The sequence below is a fragment of the Myotis lucifugus genome, unplaced genomic scaffold (genome assembly GCF_000147115.1).
Source record: "Myotis lucifugus unplaced genomic scaffold, Myoluc2.0 scaffold_3158, whole genome shotgun sequence".
Taxonomy (NCBI): domain Eukaryota; kingdom Metazoa; phylum Chordata; class Mammalia; order Chiroptera; family Vespertilionidae; genus Myotis; species Myotis lucifugus.
In genome coordinates, this window is record NW_005874206.1 from 1 (window position 1) to 17,066 (window position 17,066).

Consider the following 17,066-nt stretch of genomic DNA (forward strand, 5'->3'; position numbering starts at 1 on the left):
AAAAAAAAAAAAAAAAAAAGACCGTACCCTTTTATGTAATGATGTTTACTTTGAATTGATATTAGTTCACACAAACACTCCATCCATGCTTTTGTTCCGGCCCTCCGGTCCAGTTTAAGAACCCATTGTGGCCCTCGAGTCAAAAAGTTTGCCCACCCCTGATCTAGTCACTACCCTCACCAGCTTCTCATTACTGGTCATATACTGTAAATACGACACAAGGTAGCTATGGAAGAATGCATGGCACCTGAACTGAGAGGTAACTGTAAAATCTAAGGTACTCTGTATGAATTTACGAACTCTTTATATGAAATATAAAATAGTGTAATTTAATACAAATTTCCTTAGCAATTGCTTAACTTACTTGTTTGCGTTTTGGAAACATGTTTCTGGAGAAAATCAACTATCTGAGCCAAAACCTTCTTATGACAATGTGTTGATAATTTTTCATCACACTCGTAACACCTGAAAACATATAACATTTAAGCAAATTCTGAAAGTATCTTCAATAATTTTGCACATGAGGTAATAAAGTTGGCACTTACCTGCTTTTGTCTTTCAATTATGAGAATAAGGGAGGTAGGTACAAAGGGTGAGGCACCAGGAAAATCAAGAGAAATAAGCAGTGGACAGTGAACCTTATTATTCAATTAAAGTTTTGGCAGTTTATCCTAAGTGCAATGGAACGCCAACGCCATGAGGTGTTTTCAAGCAGGAAAGTGATATTATCCACTTTAAATTTAAAAACACCACTCTGACTAATATCTAATTAGAGGGTATCAGGAATAGAAGCAGATCAGTGGATCTTGAAAACAATGAACAGATTCATCTTATATATTTTCAGGTATAGACATGAGAAGGGAGAAGTGGATGGGGATACGTCAGTGATTCTCAAACGGGAGCAATTTTGCCCTTAGAAGACATTTGGTAATATTTTGAGACCATTTTGGTTGTTACCCTGGGGAAGCTGCTACTGACATCCGTGGGTAGAGAGGCCAGGGATGCTGCTAAACATCCTATAACGTACAGGACAGTCCCCTTACAACCAAGAATTATCAGCCCAAATGACACTAGTACTGAGATTGAGAAATCCTGGTTTAAATAAAACAAGACTAGCTGAGAGTTAGTAATATTTAAAACTGGGTCATGGATATAGAGGAAAAATTCATTATACTATTTGTCTACTATTGTTAAAAGGTTAAAAAATAAAACAAGATAAAAAAAGGGAAGAAAACAACACTGCCAGGCTTCTGGCTTGAATACTTAGTTCCACTTATAGAGATGGGGAAGACTGGCTGACATTAGTGTTTTATTTTGTTTGAGGTTTAATTGGAAAGAATGGGTTAGGGAATGATTTCCAAAAATGCATACCTTTTCAGAAAACCAACCTCCACTAAGTTTACTCATTAATGCATACAGTACTAATAAAGGTTTCTTCTATATATTATCATTACCTGTTCCCTTTACCTTCATGAGATCCAAAGATCAAATTAAAACATGTGTTTGAAAGCAATGAAAATTTGATAAATGTAATGTGTTGTACTAACACTAACTTATATATTCACAATCTTCTTATAATTATTAATGGTCCTGGGATCAATGGCTGTAAACTAGATTTAGGTTCCTTTCCTAAATAGTATTTATAGTCAAATATTTACTGAGTGTCCCCTCTCTCACTTATACACAAAAATAGATTCAAAGATAAATCCATGAAGGAAATGAGTTACAGAAAACATCCCCAAATGTCTTTTCGATAAAGAATTTAAACAATTTAATAATAGTTACCAGGCTTACATGATAGATGCTCTCTATTTACGAATGTAACTATTGTCAAAAATAATAAAATATAATTGCTCATTTTAAAGATGTTGAAATGTCAAGAAATTTTTACTGACATTGCAATTTAATGTTTACTTGTTATAAACTATACTGTAACTTTAACAGTACAAAAAGAAAACGTAAATAAAAGCTGCACAATGGCAGTGGAGTTGGAGAAAAGAAGACAGCTCAAAATAACTTAATTCTACTTGTTTTCATTAGAAGTAAAAAAAAATTTTTTTAATTGAGCATATACTATGAGCCAGGCACTGTTCTAAGTGCTTTACATGTATTTTATGGTTTAATTCCTCACAACAATCCAAAAAGTATTATCATTTTAAAAATAAATAACTTTACAGAAGTATAAGATTTTATTTTTACATATGACAAATTGAGACACTTTAAAAAGCAGTCATTCATACATTAACTTTTAAGTGTTAAATCAGATTCTTGCTTAGGCATAAGAATCACCTATGGAACTTAAAGATACAAAAGCCCTGATTTCAGAGGGGACCACTGGCACCCCTGGGCTTTTAAAATTCTACTGTGTGCGTGACTCTGACATGAATTCAAAGATAAGAAACTACTGTGTTAATTATTATTATTGATTAAAGCAGTACCAAATCCACTATCTAGCAACACTTTTTTAGCCATAATTAAATGATCAAATCTACAATATTCCTTTCTTTTTTCAGTTTCTTAGGTTTTGCCCTAGTTCAGGCTGGCCTCTCTTTAATCCAAATTAGTGAAATTTTCTATTGAAATTGTTAATCTTTTTAATGTTTAAGAATTAGATGGGAGCCTGACCAGTGTAGCTAACTGGTTGAGCATCTATCTATATGAACCAGGAGGTCACCGTTCGATTCCTTGGTCAAGGCACATGCCCAGGTTGCGGGCTTGATCCCCAGTGAGGGTGTGCAGGAGGCAGCCAATCAATGATTCTCTCTCATCACTGATGTTTCTCTCTCTCTCTCCCTCTCCCTTCCTCTGTAATCAATAAAAATATATTATAAAAAAATAATTAGATGAGAAAAGAAAATAGTCATAACCTTTAAATTTCTATAGCTGTATGTGACAAACTTGAATTTCTTCCTTTAAACAGGAAATGATTCCCTTAGGACCACAATCATGATCCTAAGAGCTACAATGGCAGTTTTGACACAGACTGACTTGAGATGAGACTATTCTGCCAGGTGCCACTCAATTCTCCCATCACCTTTTCCCATTGCAATGGTTCTCAAATTGTGGTCCCAGACCAGCAGCACTGGCAACACCTGGCGACATAGAAAGGCAAGTTCTCAGGCCCTACCCTAAAACTGCTAAATCAGAAACTGGAAGCCTGAGACCCAGCAATCTATTTTAACAAGCCCACCCCATAGTTTGAGACCATTGCTTCTTTTAAGACTACTGAGAAATGTTTATTGTGCTGCCACACTAGACATCATCCCCCCCTTCCTCTAGCTCCAATGCACTATTTACATATTAAATTCCCTCTATTTTTGCCTTCTTTTATTTTAATATGTTTTTATTGATTTTGGAGAGAAAGGAGAAGAGAGGGAGAGAGAGATAGAAGCATGGATGAAAGAAACATCGATTGGCTGCCTCCTGTACACCCCCTACTAGGGATAGAGCCCGCAACTCAGGCATGTAGCCTGACCGGGAATCGAACCAGTAACCTCTTGGTGCATGGGTCGATGCTCAACCACTGAGCCACAAGCCAGGCAATATTTTTCCCTCATTCTCTCCAATACTATTGCTTGGAACCAAGAGCAACAAAAACACAAATGCTGCAACCATCTGACCTTGTGGATGAATTAAATTATAAGATGGTGATCTCTCCTACCAGCCAAAATATTCTAATATTAATTTTAGAACCCTGAAATAAAAACACAAAGTTAAAATATTTTTGTCTTAAGAAAACTCCTGAAAACTCATTCAAGGAACCCTAGGAGTCTATAAATTCTAGTTAGAAAATTTTTGTTGTAAAATACAAGGAAAGCATTTCAATAGTGTTCACTTATACCACTGAAGCTGTGTGGTATGCTGAGAAGAGACTAGGGACTAAAAAAAAAGACTTGTTTTAGTGCCTGGATTTTTATTGTGTAACCACAAAAAGGTAAATGATATTCAGTGTCCTTATGCATAAAGTGAGGGAACGGAACTTGATTTCCAAGTAAGGTTTCATAGTAGATTCCCTAAGAAGTTCCCTTTTACCTACAGAGCATCACCATACACTTGACTGCTTCAAGCTCCTTCCTCCTCTAGAACTCGGGATTCTGTATTAGCAAGTTCATTACGAAAAAGTGACTGGAAAGAATTTTTCTATTTTCTTCCTTATTTAAATTTTATATTCATGAGTAATTATTTTCTTAAATTATTCCATAGGTTGTAGTCAGGCTAAAAAGCATAAGCTGGTATAACATCTTTAATTATTTTACCCATAAAGCTAAAAAAAAAAAAAAGAGGTTATTTTTGTAGTGGACATAAGTACTAACAAAATCTAACTTACCATATAATCCATGAGCTCAGACTAATTATAAGTACAGTGAAGCTCTGTTCTCCAACTCTGAAGTGCTTCAATGAATGCTGGCTTTCTGAGTTTTTACCACATCCCTAAAGAGGAACAGATTGCTGTTTTGATTTATATACATATTTGTTTCTAAATCAACCAAAACTTAAATCATACCCAAACTCAAAAATCACAAAATACAAACAGTAAAAGAAGGTCTAGATATGAGAACTATTTCGAGTGGACTGGATTCCTTTTCAAGTTCTTATAAACCACACATGATTACTTTCTGAACAAAACACCTTTTACTTTATCTTAAACATTTCTAAGACATTTCTTGGAGAGTTCTATCAAAACATGGAATAAATTTATCTTAAGTTCTTAGCATTACTGACAATCCAACTCAAAATAATCATTAAGGAAAATATTTAAGACAAACTCCCACATAAAAAAAAAAAAAAAAACTTTTCTCACCTGAAAACCACACTTGAGGCACAACCAAATCTCAGAAGAAAGTACTGGCTGTCCATCATGGAATCTTCTTTCTTTTAAACATTCTGAGCAAGCTGACCACAGATTCTCAGCTATTGCTTTTTTCACATGATTCACACTGACAGCATGACTTACATGTTGGCAAGTGAAACCTACTGAATAAGACAAAACAAAATTTGAGCATTTTCTTTGCTAAACCAAAGTGCTATCATCAGTAAGCAAACGCACTAATATTAAAATGCTGTAAAAAGCACTGAGATTGAAAAAAAGAACAAAATAACTCATAAAGGATATATATTGCATGATTCCATTTATAAAACATTTGTGAAATAACATAATTATAGAGTTGGAGAACAGATTAGTGGTTGCCAAAGGCTGCAGATGGGGAGAAACTCAGAGCTGTGGCTGTAGACAGGTATCAACTTTGGGTGGTGATTTAACAGTCAAGTATCTTGATTGTGGTGGTTATAGAAAGCTACACATGTAATAAAATTGCAAAACTACTAATGCATGTGCATAGACACACACACACACACACACACACAAATGCATATATATCTGGTGAAATCTGAATAACCTCTAAGCATTGCACCTATGTCAGGTTCCTGGTTTTGATATACTATAGAAATACAATATGTTAAACCAAGAGAGGTTAAGTGAAGGGTGAGTGGGACCTCCTTGTATATTTCTTTGTACCTTCCTGTGAATCTAAAATTAGTTCAAAAATAAAAATTTAATAAATAAAATAAAGGAGATTATTTACTGAGCAGCTACAATGTATCTAGCATTTTGAATATATTTTCTTTCCATTAAGATACACACCTAAAATCTTTTTTTTATTCTTATTAAGGTATTACATATGTGTCCTTCCCCCCCCACCCCTACCTCCTCACTCATGCCCTCACTCCCCTGGTGTCTGTGTCCATTGGTTAGGCTTATATGCATGCATACAAGTCCTTTGGTTGATCTCTCCCTCTTCCCCTCCCCCTCCCCTGCCTTCTTTCTGAGGTTTGATGCTCTGATCGATGCTTCTCTGTCTCTGGATCTGTTTTTGTTCATCAGTTTATGTTGTTCATTATATTCACAAATGAGTGAGATCATGTGATATTTATCTTTCTCTGACTGACTTATTTCGCTTAGCATAATGCTCTCAAGGTCCATCCACGCAGTTGCAAATGGTAGGGTTCCTTCCTTTTTACAGCAGCATAATATTCCATTGTGTAGATGTACCACAGTTTTTTTAATCCACTTATCTGCTGATGGGCACTTAGGCTGCTTCCAAATCTTAGCTATTGTAAATTGTGCGGCTATGAACATAGGGATGCATATATCCTTTCTGATTGATGTTTCTGGTTTCTTGGATATATTCTTAGAAGTACACACCTAAAATCGTTTTGAATAGACGCTATTTTCATCATTGTTGGGAGAAAGGAGAGAGAGGAACAATGGCATAATTTACAGGAATAAGAATTCTCAGAATTCTCCTTAATGAATATTCCCAAATAACAAATGATTTTGCATGGTCCTTAATTACTCCTTATAACATATTCCCGCTGTGTGCATTGTGTGGAGACAAATGATCAAAATAAGCAAGTATGTTTTTAATTTTCAAATAACCATATTCTTCTCCCAAGGGTACAAAGATGCTTCCATTTCTCCCAAATACCTGAGCACTTTAATTTCTTCACCTCAATATTCCAAACACCAAGCTATAACTACCTGCCAAATCAAACCGAGACTGAGTAACTTGAAGAAGGATACAGAAAGAGTACATACATTTCAACTTTCTCCACTTCCCTTTCAAAATGAGAGACATTCCTTTTCACCTACTATTTAACTAGAGACAGCCTAAACATTACTTCCCATTTCATCCTGAAGACTAAGAATGTGATTCCTGGCAAGTTACTTGTTGTTTTTAAATATATTTTTATTGATTTCAAAGAGGGAAAGAGAGCTAGAAACATCAATGATGAGAATCATTGATCGGCTGCCTCCTGCAAGCCCCCCACTGGGGAATGAGCCCGAAACCCAGGCATTGCCCTTGACCAGAATCGAATCTGGGACCCTTCAGTCCGCAGGCCAACACTCGATATCCACTGAGCCAAACCAGCTAGGGCCTGACAAGTTACTTATAATAAAATATAATTTTAACAGAAATAATATATAAATCTGGTAAAAGATTAAAACTCCTCATTTTACACCAAGAGCAAATTATAAGAATAGACATAAAGGAGAATGTTTGAACTATATCTGAAGTATGTCTGAAGTCCTAGGTTTGAAAAACAAGGATGCATGCCATTAAAAAAGGGCTGTTCGGTGTGTGTGGTGGGGGGACGAATAAATAATCACTCAAGTTCAAAACCTGCGAATGGGCTAGAAATGGGGCAAAGGAAACTAAAAAGAAAATAAACAAATGGGTCTACATCAAAACAAAAAACTTCTGCACAGGAAAAGAAACCACCAACAAAATGAAAAGAGATCCCACTGCATGGGAGAACATATTTGCCAATGATATATCCAATAAGGGGTTAATTTCCAAAATATATAGGGAACTCATATAACTTAACAAAAGGAAGACAAACAATCCAATTAAAATCTGGGCAAAGGACCTAAATAGGCACTTCTTCAAAGAGAACATACAAATGAGGCACACACTCCCAACTGGGAATCAAACCCACGACCCAGGGGCTGATGCTCCAACCACCAAACCAAACCAGCCAGGGCAGCAGTTCAGTTCTTTTGAAAAATTCTCTAAATATTTCTTTGGTTGGAAATCAATTTGGTTCTGTTTTTAAATGACATTTTCATTGGATATAGAATTCCAAGGTGACAGTCTCAGTCTTTCCTGAAAAATAAAGATGTTCTTCCATTGTCAAACAAAACCTAGAAATGGTTTTACCACATGCCATTGTTTTGTTTGTTTTTATATTTTAACATTCTAAGAGTAAAATCATTCCACATACCTCCTATATCATCTTTGGGATGGGATCTGGTCAGGTTACAACTTAACCATTCTCTGATTCTATAATTCAGATTTCTAATACTGAAATTGTTAATGAATTCAAGATAAAAGACGTTAAAAAAAATGACAACAAGACCAAAATGGAGTCAGTTATGCAAAGCCCCATGCCACCAATTCAGTTCTTAATTACAGTTTCTGCCTCTGGAAAGGAATTTTAAACCAGGAATGGAATCTTAAAGCAGTCAACCTGGAATTACGTGGTCAGCACTAGTGAGGTACTCTGCAAGGACACCCACCAACCCTTAAAGCAGCGGTTCTCAACCTGTGGGTCGCGACCCCTTTGGGGGTCGAACGACCCTTTCACAGGGGTCGCCTAAGACCATCGGAAAACACATATATAATTACATATTGTTTTTGTGATTAATCACTATGCTTTAATTATGTTCAATTTGTAACAATGAAATTGGGGGTCACCACAACATGAGGAACTGTATTAAAGGGTCGTGGCATTAGAAAGGTTGAGAACCACTGCCTTAAAGGAAAGTGGTTGTGCCACACAAACCTGCTTTTTGCTAGTATAACCTCCTTGTCCTGCTCCCTTTTCCTATAAAAGACTTTCATTTTGGAGCTCCTTTCTGTCTGCTAGATGGGATGCTAACCAATTCATGAATTATTGAATAAAGCCAGTAAGTTATTTAAAATTTATTCAGTCAGATTTTTAAAATAAGTCCCAGGCCCCTAAATTAAGTCAATTAGCTTTTAAATGTCTCACCATATATACTTTATATAAGTATAAGAAAATTTAAAAGCTTGAAGTTTTCCTTCAAGAGCTAACCAGTGTTTAAATGGAACCATATTGGGGGGAGGGGAATATTAAAAAATTCCTTGTGTGTTAATAAGCAGTTTTCTATAATTTGTTTAGTCATATAATTATCTAAATTTCATCTGACAAGTAGGCCCTCTAGAGATTTCTGAATAAAAACATAAAAATGTGTTAAAGTCTATAGTTGTTTCACATTAACAAATCGAAAACAATAATCCAAATCTCCATGTTTTCTACTTTAAATATTAATAAAAAAAACTTTATAAGGATGTCTTCCAGCTTGCAAATAGTGGCATAAAAATCATCACTTCTTTTTCCTCCCAGAAAATATCCACGGACAAAAAGAAAAAAGTAACAAACATCATTTTCAGTGAAACCAGGACACAGCTGAATATCCAAGTCGCAAAGTCAGTGGAAGAGCCCCCACCTTGAAGCAGCAGAGATCAAACAGGAGTACATACAGGAGGCAGAGAGAATACTGCAGCTGTGGCTTTCATAGAGAATGACGTATACTTAGCAGACACAGAACAAACCCAAATCTCTGTGCTGCACCAACAGGGCTCCCCTATATTCAATTTTGTTTTCAGAAGAAGCACAAGTAGAGACTTTCTCATTCAGTAGGGGGGAAACAAAAAAGTCAGCCATATTTGCAAGAAACAGACTTGTCTCTATATGGCAGTTGGGAAGAAGAGATACTTTGGATTCAGAAAAAAACAAACAAACAACAGTGTTGCATAATCCTGGTGGTTGGAAAGAAGCAAAGGCTAAATGACTCAAAACTCAAAATTCTTGTTAGGTCTCAACAGTGCTCTGGTCCTCCTTCCAGCATAAATATTCTAAAACTAACTGGCCCAAGAAAGGCAACCCTACATCAAAGAATGAGTATTCAAAGTAAAAAATTTAAAAATGCAAATTCTAGGCTGAGATAACATAAGATAAAGGAAGAAAGGAAATGAAAAATCATAGCAGAGTAATCACTGCCAGGAAATAAAAACACAAAACAGAAGCAGAGAGAATACAAACAGTAGTAAAATAACAGGAAGTAACTAGCAGAGTTCAGGAAAGAAGTGGAAGAAAAAATAATAAAACCACAAAAATGAAGGCAAAACTCAAGTATACAAGGTGACTGCTGAAAACACACCAAAGGATAAAAATAAGAACAGCAAGCAAAATGAAAAGGAAAGAGGAGTTTTAGAGGATTTGAGAAAAAAAATGATAACTATGGGAGGAAGACAGGCAGAGGAGAGTTAGCATAAGAATAATCAGAATCCCTGAAGAAAACCGTATTAACAAGAGACTATTTAAAGATAAAATTCAGACTTTCTTCAATTCAACAATTTAGATATCCTGAGACATTATCCAGATTATAAAACATGTAAAAATGTAAAAATGGAAATAATATGTTAAAAACATTTATATATATATATATATATCCCAGTGCACGACATTCATGCACTGTGGGGGGGTGTCCCCTCAGTCCGGCCTGTGCCCTCTCACACTCCGGGACCCCTCGGGGGATGTCCAACTGCTGGCTTAGGCCCGCTCTAGCTAGAGCCTAGGCCAGCAGTCAGATATCCCCCGAGGGGTCGTTAGGACTGCCACAGTGGCGCTGCGCTTGCTAGCCATGAGCCCAGCTTCTGGCTGAGCGGTGCTCCTCCTGTGGGAGCACACTGACCACCAGGGGGCAGCTCCTGCATTGAGCATCTGTGCTCCCTGGTGGTCAGTGTGCATCATAGCAACTGGTTGTTCTGCCATTTGGTCAATTTGCACATTAGCCTTTTATTATATAGGATATTTTTATTGATTTCAGAGAGGAAGGGAGAGGGAGAGAGAGATAGAAACAATGATGAGAGAGAATCATTGACCAGCTGCCTCCCGCACGCCCCCCCCCACTGGGTTTCAAGCCGCAACCCAGGCATGTGCCCTTAACCAGAATCGAACCCAGGACACTTCAGTCCACAGGCTGACGCTCTATCCACTAAGCCAAACCAGCTAGGGCTTCAAAACATCTTTTTAAATGAAGAGCTGAACTAACTGGTAAGAAAGTAAAGAAAATCCTCCAAGGCCAAAACCGAAGGTATGAGGCTAATAATGCAAGTCCTAAAGCCAGCAGCTCCCCAGGATCGTCTGCACCTCAGTGACGTTAATGAGGAAAATAAGTCATTTTCTGGGGTGGGGGGAGACAGCAGCCTGACTCTGTACCTAGTTAATTAGTATCCCTAATGCACATTCCTGTTAGCCTATAGTCTAGTCATTGCCCCTTCCTTAATTATCTGGTCTTGCAAGACCTGTTTACCTAAGTACTCCCATTTTACAGAGGCCATAAACCATGAACAATACACAACCCCCAGAGGGGGTTATCAGCGCTGGCACCAGGCCAGGCCTTTAGGTGTGGTCTCACGGCCCCCATCCCAACACATGGGGCTTTTTGCAAAGCCCACGAAAGATCTGGAAGTCTGATCCATATTTGGGGGACAAAGAAACCAAAGGGTATAAAGGGAAAGCTTCCTCCATATTGGTTTGCTCAGGATTTGGAAACAGGCTCCCCTAAGTCACGGTACTAGTACATCTGGAAATAAATGGTTTTTTCCTGTATCTCCGAGTACTCCTGTGTGAGTATTTTCCAGTCGCCTGGTAAATTCTGTAACAATGTAAAGACTGGTTTTAATAGACGATGAGAAACAGGGCAATGACAAAAAATAAGCCACTTCTGATTACTTTATCAACTAAACAAAATATCAATAAAAACACCAACAGCAGTTTTTGAAACTAGACAAGCTGATTTTTATGTTTACACAGAAAATGGTAAAAACAAAGAGAAAAGATTTCATTAATTAAAAGTATATGTTTAACCACTATGCTGTACATTTGAAACTAATAGAAAATAATATTGAATGTAAACTGTAATTTAAAAATAAAATAAAAAACATACGTTATTTCTTTTCTGCAACACTATTTAGGGAGGCCAGTCACAACGTACCAGCAATGTCATCTGAAGAGTCTTCATCATGAGGTATTGTCGGCCTTTTACTTCTTTTGGCTTTCTCAGATAAAACTTTGGATGGCTCTTTCACCCGCATCTGTTATTTACTGAAAAGGTTGGGGAAGGGGGGATGAATATAATTTAATCCTCAAAAATAAAATTGTATGTATTATACTTAATGCATATTAAAATTGAGATTACTTCCATTTTAATTGGTCTACTACATCAACAGAGGAAGAGGGGAGAGTCAGCTGGAAGGAAAAAGTCTTTATTAAACCAACATAAAATGGCACTTTGTATGTGACTTTTACCGACTACTCCCTAGATATATGCTATCTAGGTGAACGAAAAACTAAAGTTCTGATCAATGGAACAAGTGCTGCTTCTACGTCAGGTGCTCCCCTTGCCCTTTCTGTCTCACTAGCTAGGAGACAGTAGGAGTTGGTAAAGCTACAATGGACCAGGGATGGAAGCCATGTGCCAAGCACAGTAGAACCACCCCCCCTTTCTGTATGACCTAGTGCTAGGCTACTGAGAGAGAAATAATTTTCTACCTTTCCCCTACGTTTTATTTTATTTTTTAAATTATTTTTTTAAATATATTTTTTATTGATTTCACAGAGGAGAGGAAAGGGAGGAAGAGAAACATCAATGATGAAAGAGAACCATTGATCAGCTGCCTCCTGCACACCTCACCAGGGATTGAGCTTGCAACCCAGGCACATGCCCTGATCAGGATCAAAACGTGACTTCCTGGTTCATCGGTAAATGCTCAACCACTGAGCCACACTGGCCTGGCTCCCACTTTTTTATTATGAAAAGTTTTAAACTTCCACAAAAATTAAAAGAACAATATAATGAATACCCATATACTATCTAAATCCCACTAAAACATTTTGCCATACTTATTTTATCTAAATAGCAATGTGCATATAGACATATATACCTGTATGTTTGTTTTTGGGGTTTTTTAAAATATATTTTTATTGATTTCAGAAAGGAAGAGGGAGAGAGAAACATCAATGATGAGAGAGAATCATTGATTGGCTGCCTCCTGCGTGCCCCCTACTGGGGATGGAGCCCACAGCCCAGGTATGTGCCCCTGACCAGAATTGAACCTGGGTCCCTTCAGTCCACAGGCCGATGCTCTATCCACTGAGCCAAACCAGCCAGGGCTGTATGTTTGTTTTTGCTGAACTATCTGAATGTTGCAGACAGCATGTATCTCTTAAGAATAACAACATTCTCCTATATAATCACATTGCATCTCAGAAAATTAACATATTTAATTTCTTCCGCTGACCCAAAAGTGTCTTCTATACTGGTTTTTTGAATAAGGATTCAATCAAGGCTTTTGTATTGGTTATGTCGCTTTAGTACTTTTTAATTGACAACTGTTCTTCCCAAAAAAGATGGAAAGTTAACAGTGCCCTACTTTCCTAAGACACCGGCTTTTTTAAGAGATCAGGGCAGTGCATGAGTCATCTTGGAGGTTTTGCTAAAATGTAGATTTTAAAAGGAGACATATGTACTACTATTTGTAATACTTTAAACAATAAAATAAAATTTAAAAAAATAAATAAAATGTAGATTTTGATTAAACAAGACTGTCACAGGACCTGAGATTCTGCCTCCTTTGCAAGCTCCCAATGGGAAGCCAGTGCTGGGGGTCCACTTTCAATAGCAAGACTATAATATCCCACATTGAATTTGACTCTTTCCTCATGGTGTTATTTAACTCTATCTCTTATGTTTCTTTAAAACTCAGTTAATTCTAAAGATTTTAGATACAAGTTATGCAATTTTTTTAAAACCACTATATTTTGGAGTCTTTATTTTTTTAAAATATATTTTATTGATTTTTTACAGAGAGGAAGGGAGAGGGATAGGAAGTTAGAAACATCGATGAGAGAGAAACATCGATCAGCTGCCTCCTGCACACTCCCCACTGGGGATGTGCCTGCAACCAAGGTACATGCCCTTGACTGGAATCGAACCCGGGACCCTTGAGTCCGCAGGCCGACGCTCTATCCACTGAGCCAAACCGGTCAGGGTTAGAGTCTTTATTAAAGTAGCTTAGCCTAAGTCCTACCTAGTATCACCCTGCTCCATGGCTAAGCTACACTGTAATATTCATGATTATTTGTTTATTTGCTTTTATTGATCAAGGTGCAAGAATCTTTCAACTCAGTAATAAATTCTGAATCATGATTTAGTTATATAATGTCCCACGTTAGGGAGCTTTTGTGAGTCATTTTATGAGTAATTTCCTTAAGTCCAAGGGTCACCATATTGAACTGCAAAAAATTAAGGCCTTCAAGGTCACAGAGATGCACACGGCCTCTGAGTTCCTTGACCACTTCATTTCTGATTGCCTTTTACCTCCCACTTCCTCATCCGCTTAGCCCCACAGTCCTGCCTTGCAAAATCACTAATTCAAGTATTCCATTCTCTGACCACAACTTCGAGTTCTTCCAGCTTTCTTGCTCAGCCAATCCTGCTCTCCTTTAGTGATCGGGCTCACAGGAGGCTGCATCTCAACAAGTGCTCCCAGGATCACTACAGCAGGGCAGGGAAAAGGAGACCTGGCAAATGGGAGTGCTGGTTCCTCAAGCGTCACTTGGAAGCGACACGTGTCATGTCTGCTCATATTCTACTGGGCAAAACAAGTCAGATGGCAACTCATTTCAAGTAGACATAGAGAGCGGGGATGTTAGTGTATACAAAGAATGCAGCCTTATCATGTTCCCAGGAGGGACGGAATATGTGTGCATAGCCTGAATGAGTACATCACTGCTCTAACAAAACCCCAATCCTAGATGAACACAATTAACCACTTTCTCAATGTCTGCATCCAAATGGGCAGGAGAGTCTAAGAAAGCAGAGTGGGTCCACTAAATTCACACCCAATCTCAAATGCATGAAGACATGCCATTATCTACTATTCTTTCTGGTCAACGTATCTATCCTCACACAGCCACTTGAAACCTTTTTCACTCTCCCAAACCTCCAACTCTTCCATCTCCCTACTCCTCAAAACAGAATCTGGTTTTCTACTTTACTGAAAGAGACATAATCAGATGGCAAATCTGATCTTTCCACCCCCAAACATACAAATTTACCCCCAACTATGTTAAGTGGATGTCCCAAAAAAAGAGAGACATAACTAAAAGAATCCAGGAAAAGTGGCCCATAAATGCACAGATAAACTCTCAATAAAGAAGAACATTAACACATAAAAAAAAATTAAAACAAAAAGAACCGGGTATTTTATCTAAAATCTGTAAAAGACAGACTTTTTTGTTTTTTCCAAAAACATTGACTCAAACTTAACTTGGCAATGTCAATTTCCAGTGATTTTTCCTGATATATACAATATGCCTACACATACTAGTACAGAATCATTTTGGACAGTAACCCACTGTTCAGCAATCACTTATCTGTATACGTTTCTTTTTTCAATTTCCCTTTAGAGCAAAAAGAGACGAGTCCAATTACTAGAGCTTCAAATACTTTCTATCATCAGTATTGTGTCTGGGGTGTTCCAAGACCACCCTCACATTCGGAGATTCACTAGAGCGACTCACAAAACTCAGCATATACAGCAGTTAGTTGTACTCATAGCTCACGTCTACTATGGCAATGTAGTATGAAAATACCGCCTGATCCTAACGGAAAAAGATACAGCCGGAGGCTGGAGGAATCCATGTGTAGGCTTCTTTATGTTCTCTCCCTCCCAGAAGGAATCAAATCCAGCAAAATGTCTGTGCAATGTTTTTGCCCAGGGAAGCCCATTACAGACTCGCGGGCCCAGGATTTTTATGGGAGCTGATAACTTCAGCGCAACCATATTATAAAGCATAAACCATATTGTTGCCAGATACCAAACAAGCGCTAATCTTGCAGGAGCCTTTCTAAAAAGACAGCAAGCTCAGGCCTACTATGCTCCTTTCAGCACAAATGCTTTCGGACCATTTTTCTCAGTTTTCAACTTCAGCATTATTCTAACATCTGTTCTTCTCTTTAATGTAGGATGTACAACTAAGTTGTTTAGGAATGTTTAATTTTTTAAAAACAGGTTATGCAAAAAAAAAAAAAGCCCGTATTCTTTTAAAAAAAAACATTTTTTTTTCTTACTCTTGGGCAATTATTTTCAGCGGCGGGAGGCCAGGTTGGGGGAGGGAGGGGAAATTGGGACACAACTCTCCTTTTAGAGATTCCAGGCTCAAAGAGATGAACAGCACTTACATAGTTTTACTGAGCATCACACTCGCTTCCAAGCACGTCTAAGCCCAGGGAATCCGCACTACCACCCTATGAGGTAGGGTACTATTATTTCGCGCATTTTACACTTGAAGAAACTGGGGTACACAGAGATTAAGTGACGGGCAGGGTTCCCGGACCCAGGAATTGGGGGCGGGGGGTGATCTGGACCCAGGCAGTCCGTCTCCAGGGCTCCCAACACTGCGCGTTGCAGCCAGAGACCCTGTAGACACGCGGCCCCCGGTCACGAACACAAACGCCCCCCGTTTCTTTGGAGGAAATGCGTCGTAGAGGAGAGAATGCCAGAGGGAGGCCGGGCCAGAGGGAGGCCGGGCCAGATGGGCGCCGGGCCGCCGCGCGCCCCGGTCAAGGTGAGGCGGGGACTCGGCCCCTCTCCAGCCGGGACGCCCCGGCCCCTCCGGCCGCTGCCCGGGCACCGGGCCCGCTCCGCCGCGACCACACGGCGCTGGATGACCGCCCGGCGCCCCCCGAGATCAGCAGGACGGGAGGGCGCAGGGGGGCTTCTCTCCCAGGCCCATCACGCCCCTGGGGGTCAGGGTCGCGGAATCCAAGACCCAGCAGCTGCGACCCCGCAGCCCCAACTCACCCGCCGGGCCGGGCCTCCGGGTCCACACCAGAAGGGACTGCGCCTGCGCGGCCGTCTCGCCGGCGGCGGGGGCGGGGCCGGGAGCCGGGGGCGGGGCCGGGAGCCGGGGGCGGGGCCGGGGGCGGGGCCGGGAGCCGGGAGCCGGGGGCGGTCTGGAGGTCTGGGCGGGCGGGGACAGCCGCTGGGGAGCCGCGCATCGGGTGGGGCGTGGACAGGGCGGGCCGGGCGCGGGAAGGCCTGCGTTCCCTCCGTGGGCAGAGCCGGTCGGTGCCCGCTGATCTTAAAATAATAGGGCAGGGCTCCCGTTTGGATTCGAATGGCAGCCTGGAGTGCACAGCTCGGTCTTCCCAGGGTCGGGATTCAATCTCCCTTGTGGCTGCGCACCTGCTGGGACAGCCTCTTCCTTTCCTCGTCACACTGTACAACCAAGTCACATCTGACACCCATCATACATGACCTTGCTTTTCTTCATTGTGATTGTCTTATCTTTCTTATTTCCTTTCTGGACAGGGAACTTCTTGATCTACACCTATACCTCTTGAAATTTAGATTACCCGTTAAAGTGGCCTGCATATTGCATATGCTTAGTAAACGTAGCTGGTTTGGAAA

General features: G+C 39.5%; 1 protein-coding gene across 1 annotated transcript; it reads right to left on the reverse strand.

The window, feature by feature from the left end:
• Positions 1-364: 364 nt before the first annotated feature.
• LOC102442239 (ubiquitin carboxyl-terminal hydrolase 45-like) lies at positions 365-16,098 on the reverse strand (the record flags this gene model as incomplete). The annotated part of the gene is made up of 5 exons (XM_023749143.1): positions 15,836-16,098; positions 11,585-11,694; positions 4,802-4,974; positions 4,328-4,431; positions 365-465 (listed from the first exon to the last, which is right to left on the reverse strand). Coding segments are annotated over exons 2-5 (478 nt in total), but the record flags the coding sequence as incomplete, so codon positions are not given.
• Positions 16,099-17,066: the final 968 nt, after the last annotated feature.